This window comes from Esox lucius, chromosome 18, assembly GCF_011004845.1.
Source record: "Esox lucius isolate fEsoLuc1 chromosome 18, fEsoLuc1.pri, whole genome shotgun sequence".
Classification (NCBI taxonomy): Eukaryota; Metazoa; Chordata; class Actinopteri; order Esociformes; family Esocidae; genus Esox; species Esox lucius.
In genome coordinates, this window is record NC_047586.1 from 19,350,362 (window position 1) to 19,373,691 (window position 23,330).

Here is a 23,330-nt window from a genome sequence, read left to right on the forward strand (position 1 = left end):
TCTCAAATAGCTGCACATAGCTTCTTATAGCCTACACGTGGTATTATTTAGGTATGAAGGACGCACTGAAGTCAGCCTCAATCCATCTGGAACTGGCCTATTACAAACACGACACCCGAGGAAGAATGAAAAGCCTTTACTGATTATATTTCAAACAAGTTATTGTTGGGGGATAAAGAATGCATTTTGCCGATTTTGCGGCAGGATCCATTGGAGGTAGGTACTTCGTAAGGAGTTAGTAGCCGATTGAGATTTTGTCCAAATCCATGCGTCATAATACGATGTTGAGGAGTTTCCCAGCTCGTTTTAGTGCTTTTCCTTTTTTACAGTCGCAGTCTATCCTGACCAATTATCTGCATCTAATGTCGAGTAGTAGGCTCTGCTTGGTGGTTCCGGATTTTCTGTATCTGGTTTTATTCTGCGCATATGCGGATTGGTTTTACGTTGAGTGTGCTGCTCTGATCGGACGAACTTTCATCAATTGCTGCGGAAACTACATGACTTCCAAAGAGTGGTGAGGGGATCAATAACCCCATCAATGTATGAACACGTTTGTGACTTGAGTGATGAAACATGTTCAACATTTCAAGAACACGTGTTCAATTAATATATACCTTCCCTGGGCTCTACAAAATGGTACTTTTCAGTTTAACATTTTGTAAATCGCTTAATGGGCAGTAAATTGACACAGTTGTAATGCCTTTTTAACACCACTGTTGACAGGCAAAGCTGCAAAGGAAGAACTTGGCTAACACCTGTCTATCTCGCATATTGTGACCTATAAAAAGCTTTGAATTGGTTTATGTATGCTTATGTAAGCTGTGTTTATTTACTAATTCACCTTTCCATCTATTGGCATGTGTGCTTCTTTCTGTTTGCAAGTACACAAATATCAACATGATCAGACCAGTCTTTGTAGGGAGTAAGTGGAATTACGTTGTGACAATACCGTACATTAATTTCTTGTGTATGTAATTGTCTGATGAAAAATGCATTAGAGTAATTTTCCCAAACATAGTTTTGCAACTACAACATTCTGTTTGGTGGAATTAATATACCCCAAGAATTTGCTCATTTTCAGGTATTGCCAAACATAGACAGCTTCATACATCTTTGTCAAAACATTTATAAATTCCATTTCCTTTTCCAACACAGGGGCCTGTGGTGTTGCTGTGGGCTATCCTCTTGACACGATCAAGGTAAGCATTTTAATATCAACATATTTCATTAAAGTTTTAAAAACATGACATACGTAACTGCAAATGCTGCCATGAGCCTTTTTTGGAGTACGATCATTCTGGTGATGAAAGCTTTTGCTAGGCTGAACGCTACTTTTACCTTGATAGGTGAGGATACAAACTCAGAAGCAGTTTACTGGAATATGGCAGTGTTTCATGACCACGTTATCTAAAGAAGGGGTGAGCAGCAATCTTTTTTGAATATCATCCTAGTCTTATTGAGTAAAGTTGTGAAGCACAATGACCAATGACCCTCTCACATATATTTTGAGGTCCATGGCTTTTTCAAAGGGATGTTCCTGCCTGTTACCACGGTTTCCATGACTTCCTCTGTGGTGTTTGGAACATACCGGAACTGTCGTCAGTGTCTCTGTCAGTTGAGGGGAGGACCAGGAACCCCAAACACCAAACTAGAAATCTTCCTCTCTGGCCTAGCCGGGGGTGTGGCTACTGTAAGAAAAGTTATTTTGTTGTGTTTTTTTGTTTTCAGAATGAGCTTTGTGTGATTGTACGGTAAATGCAGTGTTTATCACATCTGTGTAAGGCCCACCACAATACAAAGTAATGCGAACCTTCATGCAATTGCTTAATGCAATCACTGGCCACACAAAAGGCCACCAGCGGCCCTCTGCTGCCCACAGGCCTCGCATTAGGAGTTTTAGTCACATGAGTAAAAATGGCTATAGTGATTTTGTCTTAACAAATAATTATACCATGCTATAAAGTTCTGTTAATTAGAATAGTTTGATCTTCAGCCTATGCAATCAGACATTGATTCAGATTTGATGTAACTTTGTTAAATGACAACTAGGGCAGCCGAGTATAGAATAATCACATGCACACAGCACGTAATCCACACATGTGCAGATACTTTGGGAAGATCTAGATCTTTGTTTTGGTGTTCATAGAGCCTCAAAATGTCCTGTCCTCTTTTTATTTATTCTGGTCTCTCAGGTGACAGTGATGTCACCAGGTGACATAGTGAAGGTTAGGCTACAGTGTCAGACCGAGTCAATGCGAACCAGGAAAGGAGCCAATCTGCCCAAACCCAAGTATCGTGGCCCCGTCCACTGTCTGCTGACCATCGTCAGAGAGGACGGGTTGCTGGGGCTCTACAAGGGGGCACTACCTCTCATTCTGAGGGACGGACCATCCTACGCCACCTACTTCCTGACTTACAGCGTGCTCTGTGATTGGTTCACCCCAGCCGGGAGGAAAGGACCAGGTGGGTGGGATTCTGTCAGTACAAAGGTGACCTTTTGACCTTCAGACTGGTTTATTATTGGCCCAATGCTCATCATAAGACAGAAAATAGTTGAGTTCTACTGCATATTAAAACAATTTGTAACATTCGAAATAATTCCCCGCCTTCAAGTCTACAAATGAAAAATACTTATTATTATTATTATTATTATTATTAGCCGGTAGAGTGCCTTTAATATGTTAATTTAGTTGTGTTTCCAGAGTGGACAGGGGTGATGCTGGCAGGTGGGCTGGCCGGTATGGCCGGCTGGACATTGGGTACTCCCATGGATGTGATAAAGGCCCGTCTACAGATGGACGGAGCCAGGGATGTCAAGAGATATACAGGCTTCATCCACTGCATCATGGAGACGGTCAGGGTGGAGGGCTCGGGGGTGTTCTTCAAGAGCCTGGGGATCAACTGCCTGCGTGCTTTCCCTGTCAATATGGTAGTGTTCGCTACCTACGAGCTGCTGGTTGGGTTTCTCAGAACGCCAGACTCTGATGCTACCAGACCGGCCTCACTGGGGTTTGAGTAAGCATTAGCTACACCGAAGATGCTGTAGCTGCGTTTGCACTCGGTCTCTCTGGCACAAGTCAGTCATTCAGAGCCACGCTGTTGTTAATTGGCTGGGAAATTATAAATACCAGTACCATTGAGATACAATTAACCGCATGATTGACTCAAATGTTTTCCCGCCAATTTTCCTTACTATAAAGGCAAAAAGCAGCTATTTTTTCCTGACTTTCCACCACCAAAGCAGAGAAAGATAATAATCATTTTAGGCAAGCTGCTCTCTGGTGATAGCAACTCGTCAGCTGAACACAAAGGGATTAATGCAAGTCCAGCACCTGGAGCTTTCCGTTGAGCTATTTAGTTTAGGCCCTTTTCTGTCTGAACCAGATATTGTATTTACAATATGTAGCATTTTAGCAATGAGCTGCGAAGCACATATTTGAAACATTGGTTGTTCAGATCCAAAGGGGAGCTGGTGCTAATGGGTTGGCATGGCTACGTACAACAAAGACAAGACAAAATAACAGGGAAAAATTGACATGTTGGTGTTAAAAGTAGAATCTGCAGTACTTGTTTTTTTTTAAATCCAAGGATGTAGGAGTAGAAGTTACAGTATAATGTGCCAGACCAATTTTTATCATAATACATGGAGTTTATACCCTAATAGTGGAATACCAGATTGATTTTGCTAGTCTTAAAACATGACTGCAAAAGTCAAACATATAATCGTGCATGTCACTTGCTGCAGAGAGTAAGCAAGTGAGTAAAAATCTGACCTAACAAAGTCAATATTCATTGGCTTTGTCATTGTGTGCCCACCACGGTCCATTTCGGGCTTAGTGACTGCAGTGTGCTACCTTCCATTGTCTAAGCGGTAGCATAGCTAGCACGAAGGGAATCGGTGGGTGTTATTCGAAGACATTCGTTGCTTTATTTATTGCCATTGATATGAGCATAATGTATATTGCTGTTGACACCCATTCAACATAGTGTGAAACACTCATGGAAATAATGGCCAAAACGTATGCTAATTTATCTAGCGGTCAATGAGGAGAGCTTGAAACATGTATTGCAATCTATCTCAGGTGGTTAATATACCCCCATTATATTTCCACAGTTTGTAAGTTTTGTTTACCTCTTTACAACGTGGATGATAGTCGTGTGTCAATATGACTCATCTGTGTTGATGTTCTTGTTTTCTGTGTATTACTCAGGTATTGTGTTATGACCATGGTGTGAACATAGACATTGATAAATGATCTGTCTATATGGCTGTGGCCAGTGGTGTAATGGAAGATAAACACAACCATTTTTTTTTTTTTAACCTTTTGTGGAAAAATTCATTGGAAGTTTAGGGAGCTTTTCTAATTAGCACCACAACCGGTCACTGCAGTTCCACTACATCACTGGCTGTGACAGAGAAATTATGTACTCTGACCTCATCATGCAGTATTGTTGCAATATTGCATCTTTAGTAGAATACTGAGATGAGGTTACTGAAGATGCTTATATATATATACTAGCCATCCATTTTACTTTTATCCACTAAAGTGAAGTTGGTCACTGAGAATGTTTTACTGTTCGTGTTCCTGTTAAATACAGCATAGAATGTATTTGAGATAGTAATGCTGAAACTTTAGGTTTTACATTTTAATTTGGGAAGTGTATTATAACCTGAATGTGTATAAATTGAACCAACTCAATCAACTGCTGGATATGCTCACTCTATTAAAGGAAGATTATAACACAGCAACCTGTGTAATAAGCTGAAACCAGCGGTCCTTACTTTTTAACTATCAGTTAAGACCACAACATTATAACAGCATTATATAATAACAGGGCTACTGGTTTAAGAACAGAACTCTAGCCTCATCTAGTGGAAAGAGGAGACACTGCATTAACTAGAGTTGACCATGTTATTCATGCCACCTCATTCTAAAGTGAAAAACTGTTTTGTAACTAAAATTAGTTTTATTGACAAATTCATGTATGTAAGCCCCTACCCATTTTGTTTAATGAAATGTTTTGCAGCTAAAATGTTTTTTAAAGTGCAGCCATTATCCCCAAGTCCACTATGCATTTACAAGAGAACAAACACACCCGTCCCTGCCTCTCTACACACGAAACAACACCCTCCTTACGCTAGCCTCTAATGAGTACTGTATAGGATGAGATAATACATTCCCATGGGCCGTTTGGTTTTGGAAAGCTTTAACGAGACATGGAGAGTGTAAAAAGCTCAACGTATCTAGCTGATATTTACCTGGGATAAAGATATATAGTAGTAGAACAGTTGCTACAGATGACCTCAGATCCTGGGTCAAGTGCTGAAGTTCAAAAGAAACACTCAATATTGAGTAGGCAAAACAACCTTGTATGATATATCACACTGAAGTTACATACCAAATAAACATTTCAACCCATTTACACAATGCAAACAGTAAGTACATTCAAATATTCCAAACTGGAGAAAAGAAAACGTAATGCGAAAATAAGTCAATCCAGTAGTTGGTCCAAAATACAGCGAAAAACTATGGATTGCTGGAAAATCTCTTATGGAGAGTCTCTTTAATGGCTGAACGTCTGTGGGTGTTCTCAATTAACCAATAATGTAGTTATCCTTTGGAGGGAAGTTTTGCTGTTTCTGTGAGGAATATGCTCCACCCCTTTTGTGTGGTCTACAATCAAGGGCTTATATTGTTGCCAGATGTTGCCAGATGTATTGTTTTCTGTACTGTTGACAGATGGCAACATGTCAAAGATATCTTCTGACAGATGATATCTTTAACATGTTGCCAGATGTCTCTTCGGACTTTTGGCCACCGTGCCATTTACCGGATCTCAAACAGTCTTCGGCCTTCCCTAGGCAGCCCCTAAAGGGTTAACCCTATAAGGAGTCAGCATCTGGGACAGTCATACAACCGTTATGGTAATGTACACTGAAGAACTGGAGGGGTTGCAGTCCAATTGTCCTTCAAAGTAGAGGGGTCCATCATTTTGCAGAATGGTTGGTAAACACCACAAACCAAACACCTTCCAAATAATGGTGCCAACACTCCACTGCCACATCACAGACACACACTCCTTTTCAGAGTTACTGTACTTGTACTCTGGCCCTTTCAGACCTCTGGAGGCAGTGACTCTCCTCATTCGTTTTCTGTGTCAGGACTGGTCCAGTGCCCTCATCGCTAACAACCATGTGTACATGAAATGGTATGGACAGATCAGGTTGCGGGTACACCAGGTGTCCTTCCAGTCCAGAGCAGTTTCCCGCTGGCCCACACTTAGCTGGCATTTCTCTGCCTTCCCACTTCGCTCCTTTCCACTTGAGGTTGGTAAGTGGTGTGGCAAGGTCAGCAAACCTGGGTTTGAATTTTTTATACTGGCCCCAGAGACTTCTGGGGCCAGAAGTGGTTCTGGGGCCGCCACGCGGTTTTATCAGTGCGTTTCCCGAAAGCATTGTTTCTTAATTCAGTGGCACGTAACATTGTTCATTAATCAACAAGTGCTCCGGACCACTCGTTAGTCCATCGTTACAGGCACTTTGCTGTTTTTGTGAAATAGCGCCTCCCTCAACATGGTAGGAGTTAATATTAAGGCGATTTAAAAGTAACACAACAGTTTTTGATTTAGACCAAATTATATAGAAAAATTATATAACAAGTGCATGAGTGTATGTAAATATAATTGTTTGCATTTTCCTATCCTAAGTAATGAAGCTATATCGAAATGCAATGACTGGTATTTTTCTAAACGTACGCATGCTTAATTCCATTCCAAATGGCCCTAACGTGGCACTAACAATGCACTTTATAAAGAGCGACCATACGTGGTGGTTTGGGAAACGAGCGTAAGTCAGTTGTAACAAAGTCCATCTTAAGGTGACGTGCGTTGTTAAAACGTCGTAAGTGCCACGTTATCGGGAAACTGGGCCTAGGTCATGCGGTGTAGCAGAGGCAAAGCTTTAATGGGTGCGATGGGTGCTCGGCACCCATGACAGCCAATCACAGGGGCCCCTAAGAAGTTTATCTTATGGTTGAAAAAATGATAGCAAGAACAGAAGAATATAGCAGAATAAAATTATGTTATGATTATTTTGCTACATACAATTTTGTTGACACTGAAGTCATAAACACCTATATTTCTTAGGATTGAATAATGCATTTGTATGATCGACCAATCTGTGACCTTGGGAGTGTAGCCAGCGTTGCCAGATGGAACTGTTTCCCACATAATTGGCCGATTTTTAATGACAGTGTGCTGAGTCCCCGGATGATTGTGCCTATATTGTGAGTGAATCTGGCAACCCTGGGTATAACGTCAGGTCGGCTCGTTTGCTAAGGATCTGGACAGTGGAAAATTAAGTAACAAAACATAAAAATGGAATGTAGATATGTCTGGCACTCAGAAGAAAGAAAAGCAATACAAAAATGTATATAATGATATGTGCCCTTGAGAAACGTCTTGAATAAAGTTGTTGAGCAGCAGAAGCAAGAGAAAATGGATAGATCTGACGTAACAATGACAGGAGCAGCGTTGCAGTTTATAGCAAAAGAGAATTACAGTCATGATTCATGCCCAAAAGCTGCTAGCAGCGATGCTTTGTAACTGCAGGTACGTTTTGTTGTAGCCTAATAACACACTTCTGTTCATCATGGTATGGTAAACATCCGTACATTTTTGGGTGAGTAGTATTAAATACTTCTATTATCTACCTATCTTTTAGTTGGGAAATCTGGTAGCAAGACTTTTGCGATGAGGGGTGGTGGTGGGGGGGCCTCTGCGGCTAAGGTTCACACCCATGGGAGAGAAAGCTAAGCTCCGCCACTGCGGTGTAGGGTAGGTCATGGGGAGTAGAGGAGGTCATGGGGAGAAGGGTAGGTCATGGGGAGTAGAGGAGGTCATGGGGAGAAGGGTAGGTCATGGGGAGTAGAGGAGGTCATGGGGAGAAGGGTAGGTCATGGGGAGTAGAGGAGGTCATGGGGAGAAGGGTAGGTCATAGGGAGTAGAGGAGGTCATGGGGAGAAGGGTAGGTCATTGGGAGTAGAGGAGGTCATGGGGAGAAGGGTAGGTCATGGGGAGAAGGGTAGGTCATAGGGAGTAGAGGAGGTCATGGGGAGAAGGGTAGGTCATTGGGAGTAGAGGAGGTCATGGGGAGAAGGGTAGGTCATGGGGAGAAGGGTAGGTCATGGGGAGTAGAGGAGGTCATGGGGAGAAGGGTAGGTCATGGGGAGTAGAGGAGGTCATGGGGAAAAGGGTAGGTCATTGGGAGTAGAGGACGTTGTGGGAATTAGAGGAGGTCCAGGGGAGAAGATGAGGTCATGGGGAGTAGGTTAGGTCATGGGAGTAGAGGAGATTGTGGGGAGTAGAGGAGGTAATAGGGAGTAGGTTAGGTCGATGGGAGTAGAGGAGATTGTGGGGAATAGAGGAGGTCATGGGGAGTTGGTTAGGTTGATGGGATTAGAGGAGATTGTGGGGAGTAGAGGAGGTCATGGGGTGTAGGTTAGGTCGATGGGAGTAGAGGAGATTGTGGGGAGTAGGTTAGGTCGATGGGAGTAGAGGAGATTGTGGGGAGTAGAGGAGGTCATGGGGAGTAGGTTAGGTTGATGGGAGTAGAGGAGATTGTGGGGAGTAGAGGAAGTCATGGGGAGTAGGTTAGGTCGATGGGAGTAGGTTAGTTGGTCTTTGCAGTTGTCCCGTCTGGATCTATTTCAATACCCTTACCTGAGACAAGGTGTCAAAGAAACTAACTGGGGCTTCAGGAAATTGGAACGTTTTTCATGTTTAAGGTTAAGTTGGCATCATTAAGTTTACTGAAAACAGATGCTGTTATTTGTGTTTGGGAGTAGACTTCAGTGTATAGTCAAAACAGCTGACCCCTTTGCAGTTCCCCAAGCAGTCTTTCCATTACCTATGTGAAGTCACTCAGCATTCGCAAGGCCAAATAGCATTGCTTTAAACTGATACAACGCAAAAGATGTATCTTTGATCTTCTCCAGCTCCACTTGCCAATTGCCAAACTGGAGGTCCAATGTAGTGAACCAAGAAGCAACAAGCAAGAATTATCATGGTAATCATTTATTCAGTCAAACCTCTGAAATCAGCACAAAACTGTTAGGAAACCTTTGTCAACCAACACCACTGGCACAGTCACGTTGACTGGGATGGTTCGATTATATTACTGGACTAGGCCTGCATGGAGGTCTGCATGGGATGGTCCTTCCCACCGTCTATGAACCAACAGGTGGCCTGGCGCGGGAGTTGACTCCTGTTGACTCCTGAGCAGGTCACTGAAATATGTGGATGAATCTGAGAGGGAATTACCTTAAGTGGACAGATCCAAGGGCATGGCAGCATAAAGGCTAGAGTAGCTTAGGCCCTGCAGTGTCACCTGGGTCTAAGCTGTTGAGGAAATAAATCTTCAGCAAGGAGTTGTGTCCCTCAAGGTCAATTTGTATTCCTGTTTTGGTCAGGGAATCTAGACCCAGAATGAGCAGAAAAGCCAGGTGGTCCTCAGCCATGACAGCGGTTCCCAGGGTCCGCACAATCCCAGGCTTAAGTGAGTTAGCTTTTCCTTCAGTGGTGTGTGACTAATCATCTGCCAGACCAAAGTCTCTGGAGTCCCCTGTGATGAGCTGCTCTCCTGGTTTAGCCAACTTCTGCCATAGTTGCCTCTGAATCAGGATACAGGTGGATCCTGTATCTAACACAGCCTCATGTTGGATGCCCCTCGAATGTCACTGGGGACCAGTTACAAGGCGGGGAGCAGGGTTGTTTTCTAATTCCTCTCTTGTGACTTGATTGTTCACCATGGCCCAGTAGTACTATACTTCTTTGAAGCCACATCCTTTTAAACCATACATCCGACTTTCACAAGCTGCCCAAAAGTCAGGAGCGATGCTTTTAAGTTGCGAGCAAAAGAAGGAGTGCAGTTGTTCAAGATCTTTCTTACCATTTCAATCACTGACATGGCTTTTACCTCAGGCACAACGCTGGATCTCGAAAAGTGGTTCTCACCTGTTCTTCAACTTTGGCTTAGTAATCTTAGGGTAAAAAAGCAGTTAGACATCTTTTAATTTCTGCCCAATTTGTGACATTGGCCTTTTGCTCTATCCACCGTGTCCTGGCCAGGCCTGTGAGGATGGTAGACAAGATTGCATCCAGCTCTAAATTAGTAACATGTCTTAGAGACATGACGTTTTCACATTACTTAACAAAATACATCTGTAGCAATCAGAGGTGGGGGACTCGAGTCACATGACTTGACTCGAGTCACAATTTTCAGGACTTGTGACTTGCTTGATCAAAGTATGAAAATGACTTGACTTGACTTTGACTTGAGAACAAGTTACTTGAGACTTGACTTGACTTGAAGTGGAAGACTCGACAATGACTTGAACTTATAATAAACAAACAGCAATACAATTATGTTATATGTTGTGACATCAGCAGCACTAATCAGCGTATGTGCCTTTAACGCTGCACAATTCAAACCGCGCCAAACATGGCAGACAGTAACGTTAGTCGAGCTCCACAAATTGTATCGTTTGGATACAAGGACTTTGAACTGGACCGTGTGAATAAAAAAAGATTTGCCAGATGCAAAATATGCAACAACGTCAAATTTCATTCGTCATTTTAAGAACCACAAGGAAAGGTAAGAAAGTAATCTCTTTATATTCAGTTTCACTAAGATCTATAACGAAGTAATGAATTAATCTTTTGTCATAATTTGGCCTTGGTTGCATATTTTATTTTATTTTTTCTTGATAGAAATGTGACCATTATCATTACAGAATACGTCTGGTAAATAGATGTAAGGGAATTTGACTATAACAGTGGCATAGCCTGAATTTTAATGTTGATGGGCATCTTAAAATGAGCGGGCATGTATTACACGTAGGCCATAATGTCTGTATTAAATGTGCGCATTTTCAAGTGTTTGTGGACTGCCTGTGGAAACTAAAAAGCATTGTGCTTACACCATAACAGTTAACTTTATTGCATGAAAGGCTAACATGGAGGCGCCGATGTGATTACTAGCACCTAAATATTTCGAAGAGGTTTATTTTTTTTACTCATACAGACAAGAATCATTACAGCGTAATTACATATTAGGTTTTCAGTCACAATAATTAGTTTATAAGGTTGTTGTTATTATTAGCCCTTATTACATGTATTGGCTGAATTCCAGTGCAGAATGCGTGTTATTTCTTCATACCGTTGCCATGAAAAACAGCGCGTTGCTATGGACGCAGCAGGATTCTAACCAGAGAAGGAACGGACTATTTTCTTTACAGGAAGCAATACAATCGTTTTTAAATCAATAAATTCCTTTTGAAATCAATATTTTGTGTCAAATTATTGATTTATTTGGTAGGTAGCCATGTAATAAGCGGGATAAGGTATAGCGAGGCGGTTGTTATAGCGAATACAACCCCTTCAGGCTGATTCAAGATCCCTCCGCTTCGTCCCCCCAAAAAATTGTACCCCGGAGGAGAAAAATATTTGATTTTGAAATCGAGCTTCACACCGAGCGCACGTCAGAAACAGAGGACAGTGTGTGTGTGTGCTCATCTCTTTAGTACTTTGACTTGACTTGAAACTTATAAGGACTCGACTTGACTTGCTTAGGGTGAACCCTTGACTTGACTTGCTTGATTTATCTGAACTGTGACTTGAGACTTGACTCGAGACTTGATGGTTAAGACTTGAGACTTGCTTGGACTTGACCATGTGTGACTTGTCCCCATCTCTGGTAGCAATTAATCAAAACATCTGTGGGATTCTGGTTTTCGTATATAGGAACATTTGTAAGGATCAGGGGCTTTTGATACGAGGAATGAGAACTTGATGAAGGTCCACTTGAGATACCGCTCACGTGAGGGGCATAACTGAAAAGGGTGCTAGTGGATTTCACTTTTGAAATTTTCTTCTCCCATTTCTCATTTCCATTTCTCAGAGCAATGCATTCCACCACAGCCTGCTCCAGCTGAGTTCTTTTATGACATTTTCCATGTTCTCAATTCATTGCTCCACATAGCCTCTGAAACTGAACTGTTCAAAGCGGTTTCGGGACTGTTAACTTTGTCTTGGAATACTTTCACATTATTACAGACTTCCTCTAAGTCAACTTGTAGTAGTCTATATGGCATCATTGGCATTTATGCCATCCTCGAATACAACTCACTTAATAATGTTGACATATTAACCACAGGGTTTGGAATGTATTGCCAGACCCAGGGCAGAAGAGGGGTGTGACTGCCATATCTGAAACCCCTTGGCCCACTTCCTCTTCATCTAAATCAATGTGAGTTTGTAACCTTGAGCAGTTAAGGTCTGATCTGATGTCAGTCATATTATCATCAGTGTACATATATGGGCCACCAACATGTACATTTTGTATTTAATCAAAAACTGAAACGATGCTCCAAAGAATCACTGTTTTCCTGACTGAGTGTACCAATTATATTGAGTAGGTAAAATAAGCAAAGATAATTTTAATATTTCATGCCAGGCTGTCTTAAATACAACACAAAATTAAACACAATCTCCCTTCAATATTAATTGAAAATACAGCAAAAAATAAATAAATAGATAGCTGCCACTAGATTACTGTAGCTAGGACACTTTGGAGAGTCCCTTTCTGGCTCATGTCCATGGTGTTCCCAATAAAATAGTAATAGTAAAAATTTATAATCTGCAATAATGAGCACCTAAAACATGATGGAAACCGTAATATTTGGTCTGGAAATTTAATTTCACCCCAATATTTGTTTAGCCAGCTTCCCACCAAACATTTCCTCCAAACAGCAACCCTTCAACCAAAAAGAACATCTTCCCTGGCAGTGTCACAACGTGTTGCTGTGGATGTAATTAATGCTGCAGATGGTATTCTGCCTCCCTCTACTGGCCACACATGGAACTGAGCCAAACCCCAACCTACCTCACTGTTGCTCAATATTCACACGCCTCAAATCCTTCAGTTGGCCGGCAACTCTCTCCACTGCAACTTTCAAGGAGATGATAGATTTATTGTTTAGTAAAATATTCTAATGAAATCACATTACCCAGAACTGATGGAGGGGCAACCCTCCAAATAATGCTTCTCAGCTTGTTTGATTCCCAGAAACATGCTGAATGAAGTGTGGTCACACAGACACACACACATACTCACACCAATATGGATGCAGACATAGATAGACATGTACTCATACTGTACATGAGCAAATGTTTCTGTGTGTACACACACACACACACATACACACACACACATCAATAAGCCCTTTGAGCTTAAAGGCCACAGGATAACAATCATGGCAAAAAGGTCTACATCGTTAATGTAGGTCAAAGCGTGTGACCCCCTCTGTACTGTCCTGGACAATTGGCATTTAGTCTAGGAATAAACAAAGGTAACAGAGGAGTGAAGGTCTTGTGAGGAGATGGCCGAGGAGGCCTGGACAGGCAGTGGAACGGGCCAGGGGGACGGGTCATTAATCCAAAAACCAGCTTGACGCCAACAAACATAGACATAGCCATAAAGATCTGTGCACAACGGGGCACAGGGCTTCTCCTGGAAACTGGGCTTTCTAACAAAGACATAGTTATGAACTTCTAGGAATTACTGGCTGTGTAGCTGTACAATGGGGCCTACATCATAACTTTAAGGCTGTAATTCATTCAAATCTGCCATAGAAATGTCTAGGCAGTGTCTTTATTTACTACATTCATCCCCATGCACTTGCAATTTAATTCAGAAAAGATAAAGCACACTTGTGCAGGAGGTTACCTGGTAGTGTTTGCTGGTTTCTTTACAGCACTCGACACCAGCCTCTGAGTTCATTTGACCATGAAACTGCATAAAAACTGAAATGCTGGTTTGCTGAATTGAGTCAAATCTTAGTCCTCTCCATCCTGACCCGACTGAACCAAAAGGGGTATTAAAAAAGGAGGATGGATGGATGGAAGGTATTCCCCAGAGGCAACGGCGAGAGAGGCCAGTACAACCATTGGAACGGGCTATACATTAAACCATTGTTCATTTGTTACAATAACCAACCAGACGCCAATCACCATAAAGATCTGTGAAAATTAGGCTATACAGGCTTCTTCTGGAAACTGGGCTTTCTCACAAAGACATAGTTGCTGAAATTCTAGGAATCGCCGACTGTGTACTGTGAAGAAAAACCCTCAATGTTTCCTTTGTTCTCTGCATGCTCATAATTAAACCCTGCATGCTTTTTCCCCTTATGCAACGAAAACAGCGTGCAATTATGCAGGCTTCTAAAGATCTCCCTGATCTAAGTTACAAAAGCTGGCTAACTGTGTCTATCTACCACACTACGTGTTAGTTCGGGTTAAGCGTAGGGGTCTGTTTTATTAACTTGGAACCCACTGAAAACAATGTTCAAGCCTCCACTTGAGTGACCTCATCAGATACTATTTGTGCGCTCGTTGAAGGTATAATGGTACTTCCATTACCGCAAGTTCACGTGGGCCTCCATTTTCATGTGCTGTTAAGCCAGCAAAATTGTAAAACACAAGCTTGTTGGTAATTTCTACTTGTTAAAGCCAGCGTTCCACTACTTTATAACATTTGCGACTGGATTGGTCATTGACCTGTTTCATGCCTTCCCATGCACTGAGATGGGAAAGGCCGCAATATCTGAGGTGTCCCTAAACAGCTTGATTTTAGAAAGCACTGATAGTAATATTGGAAGTGGCAATATGCAAGATTTTGACACAAGCACAAGCATATGACTACTAGAGAAGTTTGTGTTTCAAATAATATTTTTGTAGAGAATGTATCCTAAACTTTCTCACCAGTCCGTTTGCATGATTTCTAATCTCCTTCTAATCGTCTTATATAGCCGCAGTACTATCCTTCCCACCCAGACCATCTTGGACTAGATAACATCATTCTGGATCTTGTTCAGTAAGGGAGGAGGATGAGGTGACAAATTGGGTTATTGTTTAGAGGCAGGATTCTACACAGTGCCCCTTTAAGACCAACCAAAAGCTGGTTTTAGTAGTATTGCAGTTTGTTTTAAAGTGAATCTTGACAGCGGAAGTGGAGTCCATCTAGTCGTGACCAACAGTACCCACATACCTGGAACAAGAGTGATGGGCATTTTGTGCCTTGAAACTTTGTTTTTAGAAAAGCTTTAGCATGCCTAGTTCCTCCAGATGTATGGTACCAGACTTACAGAGCAGTATTGTAATGGGGACTGGACATTTCCTCCCCCTCTTTATAGTTTTTTGTCCCCTAATGTGAAGACTGTGGAAGTACCTAAAATCCTCCATAGTGCTATATCATACAGTATGCCCACTGAGAGGAATTATGGTGCCTGTAAGTGTGTCTAGACAGCTTTTATTAGTTTAACAAGTTTGATTTTGTTTATAATAGAGAATTGAATTTTGCCATTTACAACATTTAGCTTGTCCAAGCACAGCCGTGCAAATGCAATACATATTTCTGTATTGAAAATAAAATACATTTAGTGTGTTGATTGGACAAGGAGGATTTGGCATATAGCAGCGTTGACCTATTTCGTAAACAGATTAAATTTGAAAATAAAAAAGTGGTTGTATTCAATATTAATATATTATATTAATAATATTCAATGTTTATTATATAAGCAGTAATCTTTTGTAAATCATTTGAAAATTAACAACAACTCAACTTCCTCTCAATATGCCATGAGAGAATGGATTTAAGATGTTCACCATTCAACAAAAACTTTCTGGGCTTTGAGCAAGTTCAACATTTTAAGCAAAAATGGAATAAGCCTAGTTGCAATGCTTGCAATTATCCCTGTGAAAATGTTTGCAGACATACATTCAAATCTATATTGCTATAGCGGTTTGTTCAAATAGAGCCTGGTGATTGCAGGCTGGACTGATGAAAGATTGAACACTGAATACCACTTTTATTTCATGTGTCATGTACATTCCATCACTGCCTACTTATGCGTTGCAAAAGACAATGTTAGCTCTCTTTGCTAACGCCCAAAGCGCAGACAAAGAAAGATCTTCTACCCTAGACACACAAACTCATAAAAGATTGGATCATGTCATTTTGAACAAAGGACAGATACATCATCATAAATGCTCCTTTTTTGGCTCCTCTCAGATCAGGCAAATGGAACAGGCCAAGAGCAGAATTCCACTGGCATCTACTGTATGACACATACGATGAACACATGAAGCAGCTCAACATTAGTATTCTACAAGTCCCTGTTCGCAATTATATGGCAATGTTTAAAATAGCAAGTATAAAAGATGAATTCAGTCAAATAACTTTTATCAACAGATCCATTTACATGCGCTCGATTTGTAGTCTAAATATGTATACTGGACCCTTCAGAGTGAAGCTCTACATAAACCCCAACCGGCATGACTTTACTAACATTGTAAATCAATGTCTGCAATACCCCAAAAAATGCTACACGCTGTAATATCCCTCCATTATATAGTAACTAAAACAGAATTATGGAGAATACTGGAGAAAACTACAAAGAGGAATGATGTTCCAAAATGTCATATGCCCCATCTACTACCCCCCTTTCATCATGTTAATAGTACAGTACATAAAATGTGTAGCATTCAACGATATTTTAGCATTTTATGTAAACTGAGGAACAAAACGAGATGCTGTCCAACGTCACCATAGAAAATATGTGATAATTTTAGGGGGCTGGGAGGCAAGATGGATGCTTGTTCACATACAGTCTTAAAAGCTCAATTTTCCTGTCAGAATCTGTCCTCGGTAACCGCCACTTAGGTCCCCATTCACTTGGTGCTGTTTGGGCTATTTTGGGAGCTCTGAGCTCCCCTGTTGGTGACGTGTGCTGCTGGGTAAATCTGCCGCTCCAACCGACCCAGCCTGCTACCTCAGATGGCACTGAGAATGACAGTGAGGAGGAGAGGAATGGGGGAGAAGAGAAGAGGAGGTGCTATGCACAGAGCACGTAACAAGGATGGGAGGTAGATTGGGGAGAAGTGGTGAGTGGAGATGAAGAGGAGGAGGAAAAGAGAAAGACAGGGTGAAAAGAAGGAGGTGAAGTGGAGGAGAATACAGAGTTCTATGCACTGAAATGACTGAAGAGAGGGACGGGGGGAAGTGGAAGTTGCAGGAGGAGAGGAGAGGAGGTGCTGTACTAATGTAAGTCTCCAGATATCTCTCAGGCAAGGTTAGTCAGATGGCCTTGAGTAAAAGGGAGTCAGGACACAGAAGAGGGGAGAACTATACTTCAGATATCACCTCAGGTAACTAGCCATCGTTAAAGAGGGAAAAGGAAGAGAGAAGGTGTTACCTCAGATGGCACTTTGAGCAAACACCTCCCTGAGTTGGAGGCTGAGGCTCAGAAGAGGAGACTGTTTTTGATTTCCTGTATTTTCTATAGCTGGAAGCATTTGGCAGGGTTCCACATGAGAGGCTGATAGAGACATTACAAGGAGGCACGATACTGAGAATGGTGCACTTTTGTTGTCACGAAATGAGTGACTCCTTCTAGAACATTTTGTTTATCTGATACACTGTATATATATAATACCTTGTGAAGCCATGCCGGTAATGCTATCTCTTGGTTCCAATGTGATATGGCTCCACTGTATAGTCAATATATTATCTACAGCATCAGTCAAAAGTGAGACAACATTTTGGACTGGTACTGTATTTTCTATTGTTAACAAATAGACGTGTTGTGTGGGAACACCAGTGATGGCTGTAGTAGAATTACAACTCAAAAAAAAAAAAATCCAGAATCTTACTATCACTGATTTCCCATGTCAAACACATAGCCTTCAAATAATGATTTTTAATATCATTTGCTGAATAATTTTGATTACGCTGCCATGCAGCTACTGCTGTCATTGTCACTGTTAGTAGAATTATTAACATTAGGCCTATCAATCCATTATTGAATCGTGAAACATGCATATATTTATCACTCATCAATGTCAAAATTAGTATTCTCTAAACCATATAGGGCCGGTTTCACAGACACAGATTAAGCCTAGTCTAGGACTAAAACAACAAGCTCAATGGAGTTTTCTACTGAACTAGATTTTTTTGTCCTATACTAGGCTTAATCTGTGTCTGCGAAACTGGCCCTTAGTGTATAGAAAATCAACAACAAAGAAATGAATAATGTATTGTGATGCATTTTGATTGTGATCATGTTTTTCAATGATAAAATAAGTGTTTTTGTGGGCCCCCCTGACTGGTGGATATTTGTGACATGCAACCATCGTGACCATTAAAGCTCCGCCCCTGACTCGAACCCGTCCTGACCCTTGTGTCCCCTTATGCCCCTGACTCAAACCCGTCCTGACCTTATGTCTCCTTATGCCCCTGACTCGAACCCGTCTTGACCTTATGTCTCCTTATGCCCCTGACTCGAACCTGTCATGACCCTTGTGTCCCCTTATGCCCCTGACTCGAACCCGTCATTACCTTATGTCCCCTTATTCCCCTGACTCAAACCCGTCATGAACTTATGTCCCCTTATGCCCCTGACTCAAACCCGTCATGAACTTATGTCCCCTTATTCCCCTGACTCGAACCCGTCATGAACTTATGTCCCCTTATTCCCCTGACTCGAACCCGTCATGAACTTATGTCCCCTTATGCCCCTGACTCAAACCCGTCATGAACTTATGTCCCCTTATTCCCCTGACTCGAACCCATCGTGATCTAAAGATGCATTTTTTATTTACCTTCCGAGGTAATGTTGGACACGTCTCCGACCAATACTCTCTGCTCTTAAGACGACATTTCTGTTGGACTGGAGAATACAGTAACTAGTAGGTCTAGTCCTTCCAGCACCGTAAACAGAATACAAAAAAATATCGTAGCTGGGAAGCAACTAAAAACACTGGCACTTCTACTATCACCAGCAACAGCACACGTTTGATAGAGAGCTCCATGTTTGTTCCCACACGTGTTTTGTCTTGCGGTGCAGGGAAATTGAGTTACTCGTTGATTCAAAAATGTGTATACATTTTATGTTAATATTATTTAAATTAAATTGTGTTTACAACAATTGATGCAGTCTAAATAAGCTCTACGAGGCCTTAATGTAGATTGGGTTCAGGAGTAGATTCGATAAGAGTATGTATGACAGTGTGTCGCACTAAATAATAGACTGAAAAGAAACCAGAGTATTACTCTATGGCAGTGGTTCCCAACCAGGGGTACTAGGACCCCTGGGGATACTTGGCCTCTCCACAGGGGGTACTTGAAAACACTCAGGACACCATAGACTAGTGAAATTAACATGAGGGGGTACTTCAGGGCTACTGAAAGCAGTGCAAAAACATTTTGGGGGTACAGTAACTGAAAAAGGTTGGGAGACACTGCTCTATGGGATAAGCTCATCTAAAAAAAAAAACATTTACAACATTGTTTTTACTCAGTGTGAACATTTGTATTTTCCATGTGTCTAAAGGAGAACAACATAATGTAACAAACAATGAAACACTGTTAAGTGATTGAATACATCAAACCCTCTCATTAATACATTCACCATTAGTGCTTCAGAAAGAGGCATTGAACACCCATGGTTTTATAGCATAAATCACGTTTTAAAGACCTCAGCTCTATGGATGCACATTCCCACACGTAGATCCCCATGTGTTATGGATTTTGATTCCTTCAAGGTCCTCTTGGATTATATCGATTGCAGCATCCTGATTCGTTCACTAAATAAAATGAATGAATATAAGACATGGCTACAGGAAATCATGCTGTGCCACTCGTTTTGCGTTGGGAGTGCTAATGTTTTGCTCAAGTTGCAGCAGTAAAATATGTCAATACAATGATAGAAATAGCAGAACATTCCCTGCCTGTAACACCACAAAAAATCCAACTGAGTAAATAAATTGAAAAGATGTAAAGATTAGGATAGAGGAAAGGGAGTGAGAAGAGAGGGAGACAGAACAGGAAAAGAGGATAAGCGAGTGGGAGGGTGAGAGAAAAGAGGACGAGGACGAGAGGAAGATAGAGAGAAGGGCAGAGTGATGAGGAAAGAGAGAAACGAGGGGGAAAGCACTGAGGGAGAGGGAGGGAGAGGGAGACAAAAGGAAGATATAAAATTAGAAGATAAATATTCTCAGGAGAATATTGATATTGTTTGTAAAGCCCTCCACCTTTGCGAAAGTACAATGCACTCGGAAAATGTATGAATTATCTAACCTTTGATTGAGGAAAAATTGTTAAAGGAGAAATCAACCCTTTATCAACAAAAATATATTTTTCAAACGTGTTATAAATATTGGAACCACTACAATGTAAAAAGTGATCAGCTGACCTTACAATAGATTTTTTTGATAAGATACCCATTACCACAAATCATTTGAAGAACTCAATGTATTTTAGTGATAAAACTTAAAATAATAAAGTGAAATTGCCACCCATATAAATTATATTTTTAAGTTAACATTTTAATTGGTGTGTGTTATGAAGATTTGTTGTTGGCAAGCTAGAAATATAGGGTCCTGTGTAATTAAATTATTCCTCATCGTTAATTTATTTTGTGTACCTAGTTTATAGTAACTTTTTTATTTGCTTCATATGGCAATCTGTCATTTTATAAGTATCTAAAAGTAAAAGTATGTAAAAGTAAAACAATTATTTACTCACAATTCTCCTGCAATGAAGTCTCATGGCACTATTTAGCATTCATAACTTCCATATTATTAATTAATATAATATAGATCAATCAAGTATTTTACTCAAATATCAACATGTCTGCCTATTACTTAACTATTATCAGTAAAAGACAAAATATCAAGTAAGAATAACTTATTTAATACATTTTAGATGGACCTTAACATTAAATAATCACAACTAATATTTTTGGGACAGAACCGCAGAGGTTTTCCTGGGTGAGCATAGTTTAATGGAAGTTTAACTGAAGAAAAATACAAAAAAGAACAAACGGCAGGAACAAGCAACAGAACAAACACACTAACGACAATGACCAACAAGAAACACTGGCGCAGGAGGAACTTAAATAGGGACACGAGGGAGCCAACAAGGCACAGGTGGAAACAATAAGGACAAGGACAGGCTGCATGTAGGTACACAAACAAAAACCAAACATAATGGGGCTACATAAAAATAAAAAAAACAACCGGAACAGAAGCTCACAATTATATTGACGAAGCACAAATAAAGTTACATTTATTCAATAACATAATATTTTCTAATTGTAGTCAAAAACATTAAGTGATATGAAATAGTAGTGGGACATGAGTTAGTACCACCTTTATGATGAGTTCTACTAATCTTTGCAGATGTTATGTAGTTACTACTACTAAAATGTATTTAATGAGATAGACATTTACTTTTTAAAGTTTAGGGTTCTTCCTGTTTAAATGGGGTATAAATGTGAGGAGACATACCTACCAAACTCCCATAGTTCTCTTATAATGGGGGCGGGGATCAGAGGATTTAAAAAAATGCTACACACTTAATAGTTACACCAATAATGTTTTCCAAACTCCAGCACTGATGTTTATCTTGATGAGAGTTGAGACATTCTGAAAATAACTGAGCTTATTCCTGCTGCCATATCCCATCAGAACCCAACATAAAAAAATGTATCCCAACATATCTAAGCAATGTAAATTTGAAGAAATTCTGCATGTGGTGTGTACATTTTACACTTGAAATGGTCACAAACATATGAATCCGATCTTCAGTTTTTCACATTCCATGCATCTTTGTAAGGATTGTGAAAACCCAACCAATATGTTCACTCTATAAATGGTAACTGCCTATTTAGAGACTTATCTGATCGGTGCACATACCATGCTTCATTGGTCAACCACGTCCTTCTGAGTGTTCAGTCCTGTATGCTGGTCTACAGTATATTATTCAAACTGCGGTTGACCTTTACATGCCTGTAGCACTCCTGTGAGACTTCCATGCACTCTTCTCCCATCATTGCCTACCATACTAATGCTTCCCATGCATCTCTGCGATGTCTCCATATCAGGCTGCATTGGCTGATGGAGATATTCATTCTCCTTACCATACGTTGCATCAGCCATAAAATGATATATTTGAAAGAAATATACATTTAAATTTTAGGACAGTGTCAATTATTGCATAATTACCTGATCGCAATGATTTGAGCCAGATCGCAATTGTTTTTATGACAACAATCTTTTTGCACAATATTTTGATTCCAATGTAAAGGAATCTTTTATGCCAATGTTAGAAATGTCTCAAATATACCATGTGAATTATGTCAATTTCCAAACTTAGATACCTAGAGAGGAACCCCCCCCAACCCGGGGTAGTCCACCGAAGCTGAAAACATGTGCACCGCCCTGGGCCCATTTAGATTGTAAGCCAAACGAAAGAGTTGAGCCCAATAATATCAAAGAGGCGAATTTGCCGGATTTGCAGCAGAAGGTGGTGCTCAAAAGCGCAAACACCACAAATCAGAAGAACCATCTCAAGATCCATCACGTGTATTTTTAGGCCTACAGTAGACTACTATTAGGCTTACACTTTAATAGCGGCATACAATATAAACAATTAAATCATTAATCACAATTGTTTGTGCGACAGTTAATCATCAATTAAAATGTCATAATTGTAACATCCCTAGAAACAGCATTTCGATGTCATCACCCCTCTGTTACATTTATGTGCTACTGCTCCTCACAGGCAAAGGCGATTCGGGTGACTCATCGCGTTTGGTGGCTTATCCTGGACTCAACTCGCTGAATGTGGGCGTATCATCAGTGGGAAATTGTGCTAGAGGGGTATGGAAGAAATCAGGTCTGAGTTGCCAAGGAAACTTAGATCAACTAGGAGTTCAACTGGGGATAAACGGTCATATGAAATTGGCTCACACTTTAGCTGGTACATTTCAATGACAACTTATCTTTTTGAACTAACCTGCTCCAGGTTTACGTCACTGCTAACTCAACCTGAAAGGCCTCAATCGCTAGTGGAGTTCCTCTCACAAAGACATCATCCTCTTTATTTTTCAGGAAGATTACTGATCAGATATTTTAATTTTAAATGTTTTCATGTGTTACATTTTTGTATATTACAATACCTAACGCAGTACATATTTACTAATCACAAGAGAAAATGTTAATGTTTACAAACAGTAGAATATTCGGATTACTTTTTGATAGCACTGGTGAAAAAGCACACCAAAGCACACATCAAAGATGGCATTAATGATATTATCCTGAGAAAGAAGGCACTTCTCCCTTTACACCATAGGTTGCTTGATTTGCAAGATGTTCAATATGTTCAACATTCAGGGCCGGTTTCGCAGACACAGATTAAGACTAGTCTTGGA

General features: G+C 40.7%; 1 protein-coding gene across 4 annotated transcripts; it reads left to right on the plus strand.

Moving 5' to 3' along the window:
• Positions 1 to 22,994, plus strand: slc25a47a (solute carrier family 25 member 47a). 4 transcript variants are annotated; one of them, XM_034287953.1, is made up of 6 exons: positions 1 to 216; positions 1,156 to 1,199; positions 1,347 to 1,418; positions 1,511 to 1,690; positions 2,193 to 2,463; positions 22,682 to 22,994. In XM_034287953.1, exons 1-6 carry the CDS (start codon positions 180 to 182, stop codon positions 22,891 to 22,893), a joined length of 816 nt encoding a protein of 271 aa, XP_034143844.1. In that variant the 5' UTR covers positions 1 to 179; the 3' UTR covers positions 22,894 to 22,994. The 4 variants fall into 4 exon arrangements, with proteins under 4 accessions (XP_034143844.1, XP_019911592.2, XP_010902976.2 ...); XM_020056033.2 differs by lacking the exon at positions 22,682 to 22,994 and adding an exon at positions 2,691 to 4,769; XM_010904674.3 differs by lacking the exon at positions 22,682 to 22,994 and adding an exon at positions 2,703 to 4,769.
• The last annotated feature ends 336 nt before the right edge of the window (positions 22,995 to 23,330 follow it).

Coding starts and splice junctions, on each gene's coding strand:
- slc25a47a (XM_020056033.2), top strand. CDS start 180: ATGCATTTTGCCGATTTTGCGGCAGGATCCATTGGAG. Junction 1,419..1,510: donor CCACGTTATCTAAAGAAGGG/GTGAGCAGCAAT, acceptor ATATATTTTGAG/GTCCATGGCTTTTTCAAAGG. Junction 2,464..2,690: donor AGCCGGGAGGAAAGGACCAG/GTGGGTGGGATT, acceptor ATGTTAATTTAG/TTGTGTTTCCAGAGTGGACA.